A 16,560-nucleotide genomic window follows, 5' to 3' on the forward strand; every position below is an offset into this window, starting at 1 on the left:
TGACTCGACGTGGGAAAAAGAAACAACTGGCTGTACGTTGGTGGGAAGGCATTGAGGGATCAGGTCCTTGTTGTTGCACTTGCAATGCCCAACTTGTTGGTGTGGGGCGTCTGAACAGAAGACAGTGAACCTCTTTTGGCATGTAAAAGGAAGCATTTGGGGACATATCAGCCACCAAGATCCTGATGCATCCTGTCACATTATCAATTTAATTAATGGATAAAAACCAAAACAATAGCCACACTCATTAAATACATGCTTTTTGCTTTATTCCCCTGAAGGATAATGCCTTATTTTGTAAAAGAAATATGTTGAATATGCAGTGACTCCAGAAACCATAGAGCTACCTCCTGGCATGTGGATTGACAACTCTCCGTCAGCTGATTCATGAATATGTGACTTCCTACTATACTCTCCTGAAGAGGAAATATTTCACATGAGAAGCTAATCAAAAAGCAGCACACTGAGACAGGCTCTTACAGTTGTGCATCTGAGGTCCTTTCATACTCTGGTATGCATTGAAAATCAAAAATTGCTGATATATAACAGAAAAAGTCTTCAGTTGGAGTTTTCTTTAAAAGCCAGTCGGTCAGTCGTCCCAGCTAATTGCTTGGGCCAGGATATGTCTTGATGTCTTTGCCCACATCATGTGAAGAATACATTTCCTCCCTGACAAGCTCTTTAGTCTCATACTCTGATACAGTGTAGTGTGGTAAACAGAACCATTCACACTGCTGTGGTGTGGCACTCAGCCTGATCCAAATACTGTTTCCCGCTCAACACACTGATCCAAATCCAGCACTAATCTCTTGTATTTATATTTAGAGCACAACAGTGAGGGGTTTGACCTAAAACCTGTTCCTGGCTGAACTTAAAGACATGTACACACACAGCCACACATGTTTGGCTGCACTCCCTTGGCAGGTTATGCTTTATTGGCTATTAAAACTAATCACAGTCATTAACAGCGAGATTGTTTATGACCTCCTGCACGCATAATGACCTTAGCTGAGTTAGTCATCTACCTGTGTGTCAGATAATCACAATTACTGATGCAGAAATCACTGTTAAGCTTTGAATATTGTGCTGATAGAAGAATGGAAGTATAGCATACCATGTGTTAATGATGTTACAGCGCAGCGCAGCCGTAACATTCTGAAAGTACCGCACTTTCTCCTTGAAATGGTCAAGACGGGAGTTTTCTAAGAAGCAAATGTCTAGGAAAAATTGGGCGATAGAGTGCTGGTTCATTACACCCAAGGTCTGTGCAAACAAAGCACGTGTGACTAAGGCTTGTCATGTCCACCGTAGCAGGACGAGAGGAATCACTGCTGTTATTTTCTTAAAGTTGAACATAATCTGGGTTCCCGTCAATTAAAGGATGACTCATGATGACTGTAATTTGCTCAAACCCTGTTCAGTTTTAATCTGATGGCTTTAGTCACTTAACCCTGTACTGGAGATGTGCCTGAAATCAAGGCTAAATCCATATTACTGTACACTTTCCTGGTTGTTATTACAAAAGTTTTGATGTTTAACTTCCTCTCGCTGTGTCTCTCTGCACTGAAATTCCCTTTTTTTTCTCTGCTGGTGTTTTCCGATCCGTTTGCTCATCTCACTCTTTTGTTTTTCTTTATTTTTTTTGACAGGAGCGATTCCAAGTGAAAAACCCACCGCACACATACCTCCAGAAGCTGAGGAGTTATCTAGACCCAGCAGTCACAAGGAAGGTGAGTGCCCTTGCTAACATGCTATCCTGTTCCACTGGTCTGGCTGTTCCACTGCTGCGGCTTTTCCTTCCCCCTGACCCTCTATCTCTTGTCTGGGATTTCCCTTCAGCGAAGGAAAGATTGCACACGAAGCTTCTGGAGCAGGCAGCTTGAGACCTTTCGTTACAAAACAGTCAACAGTGTGACTTTGTGAGAAAGGAGACGGTTGTTTATGTGGAACGCCCAGGTTTGAGAAACATCTGCCCAGCTGAAGTGTCTTGCAAAGCACTGAATCCGTGGCTGTGGCTGACAGCATGATCTGACCTCCCTGTCAGGACGAGCAACGGAAAAAAAACGGCGAGTTACTTGAAGGCAGAGGAGAGAATAATGGCGCTGAAGACGGACAGAGAGAGGGATCTAGTTTGCTAATTGCTTGCAGCATGACAGGAGCTAACAGGAGGTATCTTAGCTACATGATAAAAATGGCCTTATGTCATCTAAGCAGTCAGCTCCAGCTTCCCTGGCTGCTTGGAATGGAGAAACAGGGAGTAAAAGGGGGGGCGTTAAGCAAAGTATCAGCCAGCTCTCATGCTTCGCCAAAATTAAGTCTTTTTGGCCTGGGTGAGAGAGCCGAGGAGAGGGGGGTGGGTGCTGGGAGACCATTCTCTGTGATAAACAAATTAACCAACAGACTCTGCCAGAATAACAACAAATCGCTGAATAATTAAATTTCCACTGACTGGAGTTAAAATTTTACATCACAATAAGGCAGTGACAGCAGCATGAACAGAGCTGTAATTACTGTAGCAAACATAGAGACACATATAGACACATGAATTCCTATAAATCACAGCACACACACACAGCGAGTGGAGGAATTACATTTCTCCTGCTTGACTTAATTAAAAGGGCAAAAAAATGTCATACAGTATGTGTGTGTGATACAGTTCAGGCCTGATGTTGTTGTGCAGGACGGTGATTCCTAAATGGTGTTACCTCAGTCAGGAATTTTGCTGTTTGGCTGGAGGTGCGTGGAAAGATTTTGGAGTAGCTTGACTAATTAAAACCTGGACACCATGTGTTGCAGTATGAGTGTATAGTTGGCAAGCAAGTCGAAAATTTGAATCGTTAGCTAAAAGTAATGGATAAATTGTAATACCAAACGTTAGCTATTTTTGTTGAAACCTATAGATAAAAGTATTAGATAAATGGTTAAAATAGCTGAAAGTACAGATAAATAATTTAGATAAACAGTTGAACATCAGCTAAGATTAAACAGTTCGCTAAAAGTAAAGGATAAACAGTTGAAATACTTATAGCTAATAGCTAAAACTAACAGTTGTTATAGTTAGCTAAAAATAATGGATACATGGTTGAAAAGTATGTTTAAATTATTTAAATATATAGCTAAAAATAAGGGATTAAAGGTTTGATTAGTTAGAGATAAACAGTTAAAATAGCTAAAAGTAGCATTATGTACAGTTAGCTAAAAGTAATGGATGGCTAAATTGGGAAAAGTAATGGATAGGTAGTTGAAGAAGCTAAATAGTTAGCTAAAAGTAGCAGTTGGTATAATTAGCTAAAATTGGTAAAAGGTTGAAATAGCTATGGAAAACAGTTGAAATAGCCTAGCTAAAAGAAGCAGGAAGAAGCTAAAAGTAATGGATAAATTGTTCAAATAGCTAAGAAGAAACAGTTCAAACAGCTAACAGCTGACATGGTTAGCTAAAAGAGGCAGTTTGTACAGTGAGCTAAGACTAATGGCTAAAAAGTAGTGGATAAATGATTGAACTAGATAGTGGTATATCAGATGAAACGGATGGACACCTCCGGACTCGGTTACAACTCCTATGGTTCTGATGCTTCGTGTTAATGCCTGAGAGACTGCACACATAGGAGGTCTGATAACACCAGGAAGCAAGAGGAGGCTGACGCAGGTTAAAGCAGACAAAATACTGCAGAGGTTAAAGCTTGGCAGTTTGGGCCAGGGCAGCGATAGTCTCAAGGTTGGAGATGCAGGCTTGTTGACAACTGGTTTGAATCTCTAGTACTGGCTGTCTTCCCTGCTTCTTCAGCTGCTGCTGAAGTGCTTTTGAGCAAGGCTCTTAACCTCCAGCTGCCCTATAGGAGATTTAAGGTGGGTGCACTTGGTATAGTGTTGGGAGTGTTTGGATGTGTGTAAATGGAAGGATCAGTCATGATTTGACATGTGCTTACTACAGCAAGGAGGCTGTTAGCGTAGCTTAGCATAAGGACTGGAAACAGAGGGAAACAGCTAGCTTTGATTTCTTCAAAGGTGATAAAATCCTCCTGGCATCTCCAAAATTCAGTACTTAACATGTTATATCCATACAAAAACATGTAAAAACAACAAGTTTTCTTTGCTAATACTGAAGGTGGATTTTTTTCACGCTAAGCTGTAAATTCGTGTATTTTCCAAAACATCAAACTCAGAGGTGGTGACCATGTTTGAAGCTCTCTGGGTGTAAACATTCAACACGGTCATGGCTGAAGGATCTCAGACAGACAACATTTCCTAAAGTTTGTTGTTTGTCTACCAGAGCTTATCTAAGCCACTTCCTCCCTCACTTTATTTTGATTAAACTCATCTGTGGCTGCATGATTAACTGGTTGTTGGGTCTATATTAAACCGCTCTAGATGAGGCACCTTTTGATAAAGATGCCCAAGCATGTCTTTGTTTATTTATCATCTTGTTTTTAATGTTTAGTCTCATGGGCCTGAGACACGTGGGGTTTTAGAAAATGTGTTGACTTGCTGCCTCTGCCTTTCCCAAGGAAACAGGAACTACATGAGAGAGTAAAGTGAGAAGGGCAAGGGAGAGGGAGGGAAGGCACAATAATGGAGAGAGGTTAGAGGGAGAGAAAGAGATGGGCAGAGGACGAGAGAGAGAGACAAAAAAGAAGCACGAGAGGAAAAGAAAGAGTTATGGGCTTCTTTCTACATTCCTGCTCCATCCCCCTTTTCTCCAAACTCAAAACAATTGCCACTTTGTGCCGCTGTGAGAGAGCTGGAGGTCGTTGCCTCTGCTTTCCATAGGCAGGCTCCGATGCATTCCTCTGGGCAGCTCCCAGCCAATAGGCAGCCAAGGAGGAAGAGCTCCAGTCCAACTAGTCCCCAAGAATGTATCAGCCATTGATTTGTTTCCAGGATGACCCCTCCTGAGCTCACACTCCCCAAAACCTCTCTTTTTTTTTCCTGCCTCCACACTCTCAGTGCTGTCTCTTTGCCTTTACTTTCCCCTCTCACTGCTCCCTCCCTGTCTCCTCCTCTTCGTCTCCTTTCCCCTCGTGTCGTCTTCACCCTCTCCCCCCGCTGTCGGCTCCTCTCTCTTCCTGCTCACTCTGTGTTGCAGCTGGTAGTACTTAAAGTGTGGAGTGTAGGGCGTTTGGTGGGAGAAGGAGGAGGAGGAGGGGGAGGAGGGGGTGCCTCTGGGAGCCTGCGCAGTACCCCGAAATATGCTCTGCTTTCCACACAAACACACAAAGGGCTCCTCCCTAATAAAAACACTCTGTTTCTCATCTCCTCATGTGCCAAACACACACCGCCCAAGCCCAAAGACTAGAGAGAGAGAGACCCCAGCTATGGGAACAGCTCTCCTCTGTGTGGATGTTAATAATAGGTTAACACAGGGCTGAGCTCTGTTTCCTCCCTGATACAAACACATCATGGAAAGTGACCAGGCCCTGCAACTCTGGGTGGATACCTCTCCTCTCCTCTTCTCTTCTCCTCCTCTCCTCTCCTCCTCCTCTCCTCTTCTCTCCTCTCCTCTTCCTCTCCTCTCCTCTCCTCTCCTGTCCTCTCCTCTCCTCTCCTCTCCTCTTCCTCTCCTCTCCTCTCCTCTCCTCTCCTCTTCTCTCCTCTTCCTGTATTTTAGTAGAGAAGAAGTGCAGAAAACCCTTTAACAAAAGTCAAAAATCCCTTTTATACTATTGTATTAATTATTATTATTAATTATTTCCAAGACTCGTTTGTCCGTCCAAGAGTCCAAGATGACGTCTTAAAGGTGTCTTGTTTTGTCCGACCAACAGTCCAAACCTCGAACATATTAAATTTACATAATTTGTCCCTGAAGAATTACGTTAATGATTCATAAGTTATTAAAATAGTTGTAGATTAATTTTCAGTTTATCACCTAATTGATTTATTAGCTGATCATATCAGCTCTAGATGCAATTATTTGAAATTTCCATTTTTTATTGATTATACATTACATCTTACACTGAAGAAAGAACATGTTAAACATTTTTAATATTAAAAAACTCTTCTTTATGAATATATTCATATTATGGGAAAGGAAGAATGTTAAGGCTTTGTGTTATTGTTATAGTTTTCCATAACTAGAAAAAAACTACAGAAAAAAACCCTTAACAAAATCACAAAGCTCTTTGTGTTCTGCTGTAGAAAGTTTGAAACTTAGAAATCCTTCTTATTGATAACTTTTCCAGAAGTTACGTAATTCTCTGTGTCTAAAACTGTAAAGAAGTTGATTTTTGGGTTTTTTTCCTTTTTGACAGTTAACTTGACAGCAACTAAATTTGGAAATGGTGCTTTTTTTTCCTTTTGACTTATTGTGGTATTTTTACCCTCACAAGATATTAAAGGTTGAATTTTTACTGTCTCCTGTGATGCAACAGCTTCACTCCCTCTCATCAGGGATTTCCCCGTCCCGTTGTTTGAACACCACTGGTCATTCACGTTGCTTGTTTTGTTGCTGCGGTTGTGTAACGGCCTGAAGGGCCTTTTTGTCTTTGGTTTTTGCAGATCAGCTCCCGTCAGAGGATGAAATCAAAGAGGAACCCGCTCACGTTCTCCCTTCTGTTTTCCACCTCATTCACTGGCTGCTCATGCCTGCACACACTTCTCTGTTATAGCTGTAGCCACAGTAACAGGACCAAGAATGTGTGTGTGTGTGTGTGTGTGTGTGTGTATTTGTGTGTGTGTACCTGTGTGTTTGTGTGGCTGCGGGATGTCCTTGCAGGGCTTGAGAGGTAACCAATTAGGTTGCTTGATTTTATCACGGTGCTACCAGGAGGGATTACTGCTATATAAAGAGCCAATGTGAGCAAACAAGATAATGGGAGCTGTTCCATATTCACAGTTTCCAATGAGTCAGCTCACCATCTCTTTTAGCCTGTTGAATGGTTACTGGCAAGTAAAAGACCCACTTAGAAAATCTTATTAGAACAGCTCAATCCCAACTTTGATTTTTTTCTTTTGTAATCAGCGCACGAGGTTTGCCCGCTTTCACATTTAAATGTCACTGCGGTTTGTGTCGATGTCTGTTTCTCTGACCTTTCTGTCAGAAAAAGTTTCCTCCAGCCAAAACATCCCTACGCTACCACTTGATGATTTACAGTTCTAGTGGTATGGTGAAGTATTAACTCCCCCCTTCTTTCCTTCCTCAGAAATTCAGACGGAGAGTTCAGGAGTCCACCCAAGTCCTGAGAGAACTGGAAATTTCGTTAAGGACCAATCATATAGGGTGAGTCACTGCAGGGCTGAGTGAAGCTTGCGTAGTGTTGAATGTCCAGGACCTGGTTATATTAGATTCAAGGGAGAAAAGTCTGACATTCCACACACTCGGAGACGTTGACGCTAACCCCCACCACCATCCCCCATTCATCTCGGGTGCTAATATTACACAGAAAACCATGAGGCGATGGAGAAAAGATGAATCGATTGATTGTTTGGGATGGCTGACACATGAGCAGCCTCCGGAAGGAAAACACATTTTCTTTCAGTGGTTGAGCCGCACAGCTTGATGCATCAGTGTTTCGGTGTGCCCTCCTCAAGAGGTACTATTGTAGAGGTTGCCTAAGAGATCGTGATTTCACAACAGATACGAACACTGAAGTATTCATGTGTAATGCCAGGTACTCCAGCATAACAAGCCTCAACCTGCTGCAGCTGATATTGATTCAGTGTTGTACAGTCAAGCCTCAAGGAAAGATCAATATCTCAATGAGCGTCACACAATGTCTCAGTGTTTTGTCTCTCTCTAGGTCATGGGGCCTGTCTCTGTGATGAGAAACCCTGATAGATAAAGACTGTGATGGATTGCTCGGCATTGTTAATGAGGCCTAATGCATTGTGGGATCTGTAGGATCCAGGCCCCTCATTCATCAAGATAACATCTAAATGAATATGTGATGGTCAGATAAAGAACTGCAGACAGAACAGATCTCGGGGAGTGGAACTGGATTTCTTTTAAAAACATCATTTCAGTCTGAAATAGATAATTACCTTGTTTTCTAAATAAAAATGGAAGTGCGCTTCTTCTGGATCATTTGTTGGTCATTTCTTCTGACATTTGTGTGTCTGTAATATAGGAACTGATCCTCAAAGACATGAAAATATTAATAAATTGAATTCTGTGTGCGCAAATGAGCATCTAACACTGTATAGGAGGTTCATAAACGGAGCCCCCGGGTTCTTTGGTAGAAGTGAGGATGAGGGCTAGCAGCTGGGAGGGATGTTGAAGGTGGGCGGTCACAGGAGACATGGAGACACCGTCAAGGACAGGAAGAGGCAGCCATGAGAGCATCCGCTGACCACAGACTGTTGTGACAGCAAAGACACAGAGACGCACTGGTTACACAACAGTCACAGGATCTCAAACACGCACACACACACACACACACACACACACTCATGCACGCAAAGGTTATCTAAACTACATCTCTTAATCCCTCTGCTTTTCTCTTTTTCCTCCCTCCCACACACGTATTGCTTTACTTCAATCCGTCTTTTTCACCGACTCTCACACAAATCATGTCGTGTTTCTGACAACACGTCTCTCACACTCCTACACACTGATTACACACTGATCATATTCCGCTCCTCAAACCAAAATAAACTCCGACCACAGCCAGACACGACGTCCGCCTGGCAAGTCAGTCAAGGCACTGTTTACATGGATTAACTCTTTTGAGAGACCTCATGTTGGTAAACTAGATTACATAAATAATCTACCTAATCTAGATTAGACAATGAAGCATTACCATAATGGCAGGGGGATGTGGGGGGGGGGATTGAGATAGTACAGGAGGGGGTTGGCGAGGGAGCAGGATGTCACCCGCTCAGACGGTGAATGCTTACTGCGTCTTTTCAGAGGTGAAACAGAGAAATAAATCCATCATGGAGGCTGTGTATAATAGGCAGATTGTCCCTGTACAAGCGCTGCTGATGGTAACGCCGGCCCCCTGCCTCCCTGCCTGCTCCTCACATGTTGCTCAGTGGTCAACAACATGTGGTGAATGGGAGGATTGTTAGTTAGTGTCCTGGGGTAATGACTACCATGTGGCCCAAAAAGGCCACACCTCCAAGCCCTTTTAAAACACGACCAGCCCCGCCAGGCACCGCTTTACTGGGCGCTCTCTTAGCCTCGCTGGCCCCCATGTAGTTACACCACAGGGGAGCTAATAAAGAAGCAGCTAGTTGATTTTTAAAGCAGTTAAGCCTCACATCTTCATCAGCACGGTACCACTCAACAGCCTGCCTGCGTGTCATTATGTTTATGCCCTGCAAATTTCTCTAATCACTTAGCGATCGGGTCTGTCGAAGCAGTCGGAGCTCCAATAAAAAAGACGCGGGCACCTTCATAGGATGCCATTAAATAAAGATGCTCTGTGATTCAGCTAGCACTGCTTATAAATATGGAGGGAGAACAGTGCATGCCAAAGGTAGTGGAGCTTTCCTGCGAAAAGCTCGGCTTTTCTGTGCAGAATAAAAAATGAAAGCCCGCCGAGTGCTGAATGGGTGGCCCACTTCAGTGCCTGTAAGGAAGGTGAGAATGGGCTTTTGATCATTCTGGGGGCTTGTCTCTACCAGAGCTAGAAACTCTCTGTGTGTGTGTGTGTGTGTGTGTGTGTGTGTGTGTGTGTGTGTGTGTGTGTGTGTGTGTGTGTGTGTGTGTTGTGGGGAAACAGAGATAGAGAAAACAGGCAGAATCAGTAATGAGATTCTGTATGTGTGTGGATGCCACTGCTTTTGCAAACACGTGCATGTTTGCTCCCCTGAGCCAGGAAGCTTTGAAGCTTTTCAAATGGGTCATTACAATTCTTCTCAGCAAAGTGAGGGAGAAGCTGAGGGAAAGAGGGTGAATAATCTGAAATATCTGTATGCCAAGGTCAGGTGTGGTCACAGCCTGCGTAGAGGAAGTGACACATTATATACTATACAAATAAGAGTAAAATATCTTAATGTAGGTTTTCATTATTATTAGAATAAGTGGATAGACCAGAGGGAGAAAAAACCCAAACCTTCCCCTCCAAATGCATTGAGTACTACCCATTAAATATGAAGCATTTAGTGACTTAGTTATTAAGACAGAGTATGGTTTCTTTCCAGATGGAAAGCAAAGTAATTCCAAATTGAATCAAAATCTTCAACTTTCTCTTTCAAAGCATGTTTAATTTTTTTTCCCGGTGCGTGGTACTACTCATTTCTTCAAGTCACTGCTTTTGTCTGGTCTCTGAAAATGAATTGTCTGTGGTTATCTAAAAGGAGAGGAGTTTCTGTTCAATGCCATAAAAGCTGGTTCTGGATCTGCTCGTCAAGTATATTTGAGAGTGTGCCAAAATCTCTATCCAGGAACTGACCGAACGCTTTTACAAGAGTTTGTCTGCTACTAAACTTTTTCTTGAGTCTAACTTGTTTCCGTCTCTCTTCAGGTGGGTCAGGGAGTTCTTAAATGAGGAGAACAAAGGTCTGGACGTGCTGGTGGAGTATCTTTCTTTTGCACAGTATGCCGTCACGTAAGTCACTACCAGCTCTTTCTCTCTATATCGCCATAGTCTATATGCAGAAGTGACAAGCAAACAATGCTGCCATTCTGCAGCGCCGCTGATGCATCTCCACACAGCACCAGCACCACTGCGGCTGCTGCCTGCTTGTCAGAAACACTGAGTCACTCGGGGCCCATTGCTGACACATTGGCACTGTGTTTTCTACCAACCATAAGCTTCTATTCATAGATTGACGGTGTGATTATTAGTCAGTCACAAGGTCCCTGTTCAGGGCCAAAGAGCCACGCAGTTAAATTTTTAATTCACTCCCCCACTTCACCATATGTTATTATGGTCTGTCCACATTATGAATGGTTAGCCGTAAAAGTGTGTTTACCCTCAGTACCGCTGCAGCAGCATTTAAAAGTCATGGAAATGGCCGGACTAAAAACTGGAATAGATCATGACAGGTATGCTGTAACTACCAGCTCTTTCCAAGGTGTCTGCCAAGTACAACAAAACACGAGAGCTTTCGCTTACCTATTATGTCTAAACTAAAACCTCAAATTTTAGCTTTAGCACTGGAGTTGAGCACATTTTCACTTCTGCCAGCGATCATTAAGACCAGTTCCTGACCAATATAGGTGATACAGTATACGGGACCTAGTACAGATATATCTGTATTTTTATATTTATATTTGATTATGTTGAGCTGCTGATGTACAGTAATATATACAAGTGTGTGTGTACTAGCCTGCTAACTGATGAGGCTTTAGCCATGGTTGGTTATAGCAGTGTTGGTTGCTGGTTAGCGTAGCATGTTATTATCTCATGTCCTCTTATCATTCAGAATTAGTTTATTTGATGAAGTTTGATTTATTTGTGTGATTCTTTCAATTTTCGGTTGCATCCACATGATGTATTGCATGTCGCTAATTTGTCACCTAAATTAATGTAATGTAAAGTTGTCTTAGCTAGGCTAGTTTAGCTAGGCTAGTTTAACGAGGCTGGTTAGCTTGATGGTCAAGTACTTTGATGAGTGGCAAGGAAAGGCCTTTTGCTAGCACAATATTATCCAAGTGTTAGCTTGCTTTGGTGTAAAATATTTTACTGTTTCTGTCATTTTCAAACAGTTTTCAGCTGTAAAATGTTCCGCCTCAGCCGTACCTTCAGTAACCACATTATCATTTATTGATTCTTGAAAATGTTAAACAAAAGAGCATTATGGGTTTTACACTGTTATGGTTTCTTATTTTATGTCTTGTTTTCATGGTGCGACAGGTTTGATGGAGACTGTGTGGAGAACAACCCAGAGGCTTTGATGGACAAGTCTAAGCCCTGGAGCCGCTCTATAGAAGACCTACATGGAGGAAGCACCCTGCCATCCCCCATCACTGGGAATGGCATCACACGCGCTGGGCGACATTCCACGTTACGGTACGATGCACGCAATCATTGATGGTTAACAAGATTCACCATTCACCATGTGGTTGGTGTCATTTCTAACTTTCGCCAGCTAACTTCGACTTTCAGGGTTTGTTTTTTTCCCCCTTGTTGTCTTATTTTAAGCCAGAGCAATGTGGTTGTATTGTGATTATTTTGAGAAGTCACACATTTCACATGATGCCGCTGTAGCCCTTTTATGTGGTCATGAGGTCTGTAAGACTTTAAATGGCTTAAGACACACTTCTGCAGCAAGCGGCAAGCTACCATTTGTCTAGATTGTCACACTCAGGCTGATGTTGTTTATGATTATGACGCACGATTGACAGCAATCTTTCATGTGACAGATGATGCAGCAGAAGGCAAAGCTCTGTTTTATGGACCAAATCTTTTTTTTTTTATGTTTTGTTTTTATGAACACCAAACAGACCATTTTAACTCCAAATCCTGCACACAGAGGATTTCACAGCAGTTAACTCATAAGCCCATGCTAATATAAGCACAAATCCCATTCAGTTGTGCATTATTTCTTTAATCCTCCCTGTCATTCCATTGATGTTTGCCCTTAGTTTTCATGCTAAGCACTAAAGATAATACACGTGGAATAAGTCAGTGTAGCATAGACAGAATGGACGTGTTTTCACCCTTTTTCTCTCCTATATAACAATAATTTCATTGGAAGGTTTTGGTGGAAATGTCCTGTGTTTGCAGCAGTTTCTTCTGCACGTTACATTTTCTAATATCCAACCTTCCAGATGTCCCCTCATGTCGTCCCTCTCGAGCATGTACAGTGTGTGTAACAGGTCAGAGTGTCTTCACTGAGGCTAACTGTCTCTTCTGTTCTGTCCTGGTGTTCCTCCATAGTCATCTGCTCTTCTGTCTGCCAGTCTTCCACAGCAGGCAGGTTCACTCTGCAGGCTCACAGTGAGCTTTCAGCAGCCTTAACCCTGCATCCCTCCTCCCTCCCAAGACGCACACACACACAATCCCCCTGCCTCATTGTACATTATACCTCCCTGCTAGCGCTGCCCAGTTTATTTGTCCCGCTGTCTGTGTCGGGGATGTGAATTATTTGTACTGCCAGCCTCCCCTCCTGCGCTTCAGTCTGAATTCTCCTTTTCCTCGGAGCAAATAGGTTTTTCTGCACTCATTGTTCTTGCCTCTGTGCCTGTGTGCTGCTTGTGTGGCTCCCTAAATGCCATTCTTTGCAAAAGCTAGCCTAGTTTCTACAAAAGCTCTGTAAAAGCAAAGGCTTTTACTAGGCTACAACCACTAATGATAGATTAGGTTGCCTATAAAAGTCTTTGTATTTTGGATGCATTATCTGTGAGACGTCACATCAATTATGAAGCATTTGCTCTCATCTGCTGTCGGCAGTTTTCAAATTCTTAAGTGTCCATCATACAGAATCTTTGTCCCTTTACTGTGTTTATTTCGCTTTAGATTAGTTTTGAATTGGAATAACGTAAGATCACTAAGAGTCAAATTAAAATTTGCGTGTGTCTTCCACATTCTGCCACCTTAAAGGACACCGAGCACACTGAGCTGTCCCAAGTGCTCTCAGATGCGACGGTATGTGTGACGAGCTAGAAATAAGTAGCTGCGTTAGACGTGTTTTAAAGCCTGTAGTTATCGTTGTAGTGGTCGATGTTCTGTGGTGTTATGTAGAACATGCTCTGTTTACTGTGGTCGTGCCCTTTTGAGAAAATGGGCATGATTATTATTCGTTTTTTTGTATTCATGTCTTATCATCTGTTAAATCCTGGATGGCACCAAACTTCAACAGCACCTCTCACTTCTCCTCTTCCTTCAGTTTCGGATATCTCGCCTGCTTGGAGTCGTATTCAATTTGGCTCTGAAATGTGACAAACAAATAAAGCAGGAAAATTCTGTTTATCTCTGACTTGGAGAACGTCATCCATGTCTTCATATTTTTTTAGAATAATCATTTTATTGCTTCTCTGGAGAGCTGATCGGAAATGAGAACCATATTACTGTGTTATTCGCTTCCCTCCACAGATTTCCTGCTTATATTTGGGAGCCTCTTTCCCATGCTGCAGTGTCAGACCTGCGATCCCTGGAAAGCCTGTGTCTGCTCTTAGATGCAGAGCTAACCGTTGTGGTTACTCATTAGCCACCTGAACACTCACACTCTATTTAGGCTTTCGAGGTGCAACTTTAAACTGTATCTGTATATTTTTGCTTGTTCTCTGTTTGATTGGATTTATTTTCCTGGTTCAGTCATTTGTTCTTTTCTGTAAAGCTCTTTGGATCAACTGTGTTGTGTTTGATGTGCTATGTACAGTTTGGTTGAGTCATTTCAGACAAGTCAGAGCAGATCGAGGTATTACATTTTGCTGGTGTTAGGTAATCATTTATCATTAGTGCGTCTTAAGAAATATTGTTGCTCATTTCCTTCTTTTTATGCCACTCCTCCGTTTGGGTGTTGATTAATCAGGAGAGGAAAAGAGACCAGAAGAACTACTTTAAGATTACTTTTGCTGCTACGTGAAGCGGATGGTGGAGTTCTGTCGGCAACTGTCTCATGAATCTGCTGCTTTTATGTCAGCTAGTTTTGAACCACGTTCTGCTGAACATGTGTAGGATACTCAGATTCAAAGCACTCAGAGGCACATTTGTTTTCAAGCTTATTTCCATTTGAACTTTCATAATTAAAGAATAGTTCTTAACCATATTTGTCCTAAATCCATCTCGCCTTTTTTTAGACAAACACACCACGCTGTGACTCAGAGAGCAGTCACACCTTTAGACATGCGAGCTGACGCGAATCGGCGTGTCTATCAGTAGCCCGGAGACACATTTTTCTCCAGAACTCCGGCTGGTAATTGAACCTCGTGACAAAAGTCTGAAAATAAACCGTTTTGCTCTGACTGGCTCTGCATATTATTCAGTAATACAGCTGCTCCAGCATTTCTCGTTTTATCGTGAGAGCTGCACCAGGAGGAGAGGCCTTGTTTTTGTCCACATAAAGCTGCACAATCACTGGGCTGCATGCAAATGACTGGCTTCTATTGTGTTAGCTGTAAGTGATATCTTTGTGAAGGACATAAAATAAAACAATTGAAAGAGGGCATCCTGTGGCCCATGGCGAGGCTGTAGATTATGTGGTCTTTTGTGCGTGTTAATGTAAGGTGGCGTGGCAGTTTAATAGCCTCCCTGTGTGGAGGAGGTGGTGTGTGATGGAGGCTCTTTGGCAAATGCTTTCTTATTTATCCAGTGCACTTGTGTTTATGTTCAGATGCTCACACACTCATCTACATCGCTTTATCGCTGAATTGTTGTTTCTGTCATTTGTTTTAGTTGCAACACACTGCCGAGTCGGAGAACTCTGAAAAACTCCAGACTGGTCTGCAAGAAAGAAGACGTCCATGTCTGCATCATGTGCCTGCGTGCTATCATGAACTACCAGGTCAGCCCTCTGCACTCCCCACAGGGCGTCCACACAGACTGCGTGTCCCTCCGGAAGACAGCTCACTTATCTCACTGAAGCCAATTTGTTCCACTGCTGGTTCTCCATGTTTCATTTATTATGCAGAGGAATGCACGTCTTGCTTATTCTGTGGCTCCTCTTCTCTGTTAATTAGCTTATTTGTCTCCGTCTTATTCCCTCTTGTTTGTTTTTCGTCTTCCAGTATGGCTTCAACATGGTCATGTCACACCCACATGCTGTGAATGAAATTGCACTAAGTCTCAACAATAAAAATCCAAGGTAAGTTAAACCAAAATGTTGAAAAGATTAAAGCATTATGTGTTTTTTTTACATGAATACCTGAGTGTTTTTAAATAGCTCTTTGCTCATACAGAAATATCATAAGAGATTTGTTACATTTGGAGCTGAAAACATCCAGATATTTTACCAACAAAGACCCAAATCCATAATGGAACATTCAGAGTCCATCATTAGCCTCAGTGCACCTGCACCGTCTGGTCCAGAGTGAGTGTCTTTGTGGCTCAGGGGCACATTCATCCCGACAGCGGGGTCAAGGCACTGCCGCACACTTGGCTGCAGTGGCAGCTGCTTACTGAAACAGCCAGCAGAAGGACTCTCCTCTGTGTGTGTGTGTGTGTGTGTGTGTGTGTGTGTGTGTGTGTTCACTTCATGCCTTGAGGCTGGTGGATTTCCTCAAAAGTGGATGTGAAACTACTTCACATCACCTGTCACATATCATCTCAAACAGACAGAGAAATCCTGCATGGATGAACTGGAGAGTGGACGCATGCACACAAGCGTGTGCACACACACACACACACACACGCACACACACATACGGATTAGGCCTGAAGCATTCATTTTTGATACCTGCCTTTTAATCCAGTGGATCAGATGAAAATGTGGAACCTTTTTGTTTTTTTTCCTCTCAGGTTGTGACATAACATATTTTCAATGAGTTATTTAAGGCAGACCTCACGTCCTCAATATGTCAACGTAATGCATTTTCACAAAGTTGTGTTACTTAAAAAGATATTAATTGTAATAAATGCTGTAATCGATCCACTCCACACAGAGGTTTCAGCACTGGCAGGATGTTAAATTACACTGTTTTCCACTTTGTTTGCTCCATGTTTAAGTACAGGTTTGCCGCAGCGCTGGCGCTTGTCATTTACTAACCATTCCTGCGTTTATTTTCTCCTTGTTTTG

At 42.6% G+C, this 16,560-nt stretch overlaps 1 protein-coding gene across 11 annotated transcripts in view; it reads left to right on the forward strand.

Moving 5' to 3' along the window:
- Nucleotides 1-16,560, forward strand: part of fmnl2a (formin-like 2a) — a 50,125-nt gene that overhangs the window by 19,177 nt on the left and 14,388 nt on the right. For 6 of the 11 annotated variants that reach the window (XM_076746195.1, XM_076746194.1, XM_076746196.1 and 3 more), the window contains exons 3-10: nucleotides 1,650-1,730; nucleotides 7,137-7,213; nucleotides 10,404-10,487; nucleotides 11,739-11,894; nucleotides 12,765-12,800; nucleotides 13,428-13,472; nucleotides 15,222-15,330; nucleotides 15,554-15,630. In XM_076746195.1, the coding sequence (XP_076602310.1) occupies nucleotides 1,650-1,730; nucleotides 7,137-7,213; nucleotides 10,404-10,487; nucleotides 11,739-11,894; nucleotides 12,765-12,800; nucleotides 13,428-13,472; nucleotides 15,222-15,330; nucleotides 15,554-15,630 (665 nt within the window). The remainder of the gene's footprint in view (nucleotides 1-1,649; nucleotides 1,731-7,136; nucleotides 7,214-10,403; nucleotides 10,488-11,738; nucleotides 11,895-12,764; nucleotides 12,801-13,427; nucleotides 13,473-15,221; nucleotides 15,331-15,553; nucleotides 15,631-16,560) is intronic. The other 5 variants (XM_076746199.1, XM_076746201.1, XM_076746198.1 and 2 more) reach the window with 1 other exon arrangement.

The sequence above is a fragment of the Chaetodon auriga genome, chromosome 13 (assembly GCF_051107435.1).
Source record: "Chaetodon auriga isolate fChaAug3 chromosome 13, fChaAug3.hap1, whole genome shotgun sequence".
NCBI classification, from domain to species: Eukaryota; Metazoa; Chordata; class Actinopteri; order Chaetodontiformes; family Chaetodontidae; genus Chaetodon; species Chaetodon auriga.